Source organism: Aplysia californica, unplaced genomic scaffold (assembly GCF_000002075.1).
Source record: "Aplysia californica isolate F4 #8 unplaced genomic scaffold, AplCal3.0 scaffold00161, whole genome shotgun sequence".
NCBI lineage: Eukaryota > Metazoa > Mollusca > Gastropoda > Aplysiida > Aplysiidae > Aplysia > Aplysia californica.
The window spans coordinates 1210552-1213398 of record NW_004797431.1 but is presented as its reverse complement, the minus strand read 5'-3'; the positions used below and the strand labels follow the sequence as shown (position 1 = coordinate 1213398).

At 45.5% G+C, this 2847-nt stretch overlaps 1 protein-coding gene across 1 annotated transcript in view; it reads right to left on the bottom strand.

Moving 5' to 3' along the window:
* Positions 1-2847, bottom strand: part of LOC101845464 (baculoviral IAP repeat-containing protein 6) — a gene marked incomplete in the record, with an annotated part of 131221 nt that overhangs the window by 53528 nt on the left and 74846 nt on the right. The window contains 2 exon segments of the mRNA XM_035969592.1: positions 1017-1235; positions 2233-2481. Of these exon segments, the coding sequence (XP_035825485.1) occupies positions 1017-1235; positions 2233-2481 (468 nt within the window).

Below are 2847 nucleotides of genomic sequence, written 5' to 3'. Positions count from 1 at the left end.
ATCTTGAAGAAAAACAAAAACATACACAAACAAATGAGTCACTGCCAGACCCATCTTGAAGAAAAACAAAAACATACACAAACAAATGAGTCACTGCCAGACCCATCTGGGGTGTAAAAAACCTCCACAAACAGTCATTGCCTATGTTCTATTGAGACAACCATAACTGAACTCAAACAAAACAAAACCCGAGACACCTCAGTTTCCAGCGCATGGGACTGAAACCAGGGACCTTTTGTTTTAATAAGTCTAGATATCTATACCTTCACAAGCCAAACCTGGTTTTTCCTCAATCCAAACCATAATTTCTTCATCAATACAATGTTTTTCTCGAACAACACCATGTTTCACAACACCCGACACTACCCTTTAATTATGTTATTATCCAACCCTGCGCCTCTTCCTTCACTTTTGACGAGACGGAGGAGGGGTGTGGCGTTTAACATTTAGATCCCCCCCTCCTCCCAAAAAACCTTTTATGATCAAAATAAATAACATTTATGCTGCGCATTTCCATTTTCTAAAAAATGCTCAGTGCGCATTACATTAAACCTATCCATTCGTCATGTTTTACTATTGTATCCATATGACGTGGGGAACTCTGTGCCACCACTTTACAAAGAGGAAATCTGCTCATTTATCTGATCCGTACGCTTTACATAGCAGTCTGTCAAAATGATTTTTTGAGAAATACTGAAAGTTTCAAAGAGATCTTTGCACTAGAAGTACACTAAAATGTGAAGAATGCAACCCCGGGGGTAGAAAATGACCCCAGGGCGTACGGAGGATACAGTTAAATAATAATAATAAATAGCATTTGTATAGCGCATATCCCCGCTCAACAGCAGGCTCTATGCGCTTTACACTATATTATTACCCCAGCAGACCATAGAACACTCCCAAACAGTCTCAGCTTTCCGGGGTTAATAAAGATATAATATTTTAAAAATCAATGAGCCTATGCGTACGTAAAACGCTACACAAACAAAATCCACCAAACAAAAGGACAGTCTGACCTGGTAGTGCTGGGACAGCGAGGCGGGGGAGCCTGTGGGCGCGTGGCTGGACAGGAGTTTGGTAAGCAGAGGCGCCAGGTTGGCATTGTTGAGCACGCACGTGGCCAGGGACCCCTCGGCCCCCTGAGTGCCGGGCCGGCGCTGGTTGGTGAGCAGGCACAGAGCTTGGAGCAGGTACACCCAGGTACGCACAACCATGCACGGCATCAGGACACCCACCTGTCGCCCACCCAGGGGAAGGGGAGATGGAAAGAACACAGTGATAAATGGATGAATAGAGGGATGGACGGAGAGAAAATAGGGATAAATGGGGGGAAGGATAGAAAAGACACATGGATGTATGGATGCATGGATGGAAAAGATAAGAATGAAGGGGGGGGGGGCAGATGAAAGGGAGGATGAATGGAATGAATGGATGCAGGGGTGAAAGAATGGACGGATGGATGGGACGATGGAATAATTATTTGGAGGTATGGATTGATGAGAAAGACATGTGGATGAATGGATGGATGGAGGAATTGATTGGAAAAACATATGGAATAATGGATAGACAGAGGGAAGGACTGAAAGGACATGTGGATGAATGGATGGAGGGAAGGAAGGATGGACATATGGATAGATGGGAAAATTATATGGGCGAATGGGCGGGACAGAAAGGATATAAGGACGAAGGGATGGTTGGACTAAACATGCATGAAGCAATTAAAGGAAGAACATAAAGATAGAGAGATGGATGAAACGGACAAACGGATGAACGAATGGAAGGGAAGGACAGATGGATGAATAGTACGAAAGAAGGACATACAGAAACAAACGAGTGGCGCCCTACCACCACCTACTCGGGGTGAACTGAGGGACATGTTTTTGTTGAAGTAAGAGTTTTACGGCACTTGCAACACAATAAGGTTATATAAGTGCCGAAGATTCGAGGCGTTACAAGAGAGTAGCAAAAATAAAAGAGAAGGAGTGGGGATAAGGACGACAGTTTTTTCGTAAGAGTTTTACGGCACTTGCAACACAATAAGGACGACAGATGTTCGGTTGGAGAGAAGAAGCAAACCACACCAGAGCACCCGCCAGCCACCCACAGTAAGAAAGAAAGACATACAGAAACAAAAGAGTGGCACCCTCCAACAACCCACTCTGGGTGAACTGATGGACAGACAGAAGAACTTAATCTTGGATGGATGAATAAGCTGAGGCATGAACCACTCACCTCCATCAGACTAGCCACGGCGTTCTCGCTGAGCCCAATCATGGGCTGACGGGTGGGATCGAACACCGTACTGCTGGTAGGACCGGCGGGCACACCGACCGAGCTCGCGGCAGCTTCTGCGGCGCTGGAGTCCTCGTTGAGTGTGAGCCACAGCTGCAGCACCGACTCCAGGGAGACGCGGCCCGTGGACAGGCGGGCAAACATACGCTCAAAACACTGAGTCAGCATCTCTAGGGAGGAGCCCCCAGCCTGCACACACAGATAGTTTTAGTAAAAGTTTTACAGCACTTGTAACACAATAAGGACCTATAAGTGCCCAAGATTAGAGGTGTAACAAGAGAGTAACAAACACAATAAAGGAGGAGAGATCAGGACGATAAATGTTTGTTTTAGTAAGTGTTTTACGGCACTTGCAACACAATAAGGTTATATAAGTGCAGAAGAACATATGTGTTACAAGAGAGTAACATACACAAAAAAGAAGGAGGAGAGATAAGGACAATAGAAGTTTGATAGGAAAGAAGGAGTAAACCACACCAGAGCACCCGCCAACCACCCACCTGCACACAGGGGAAAGGGGAGAGAGACAAGCAGAGAAACATACACATTACAGTA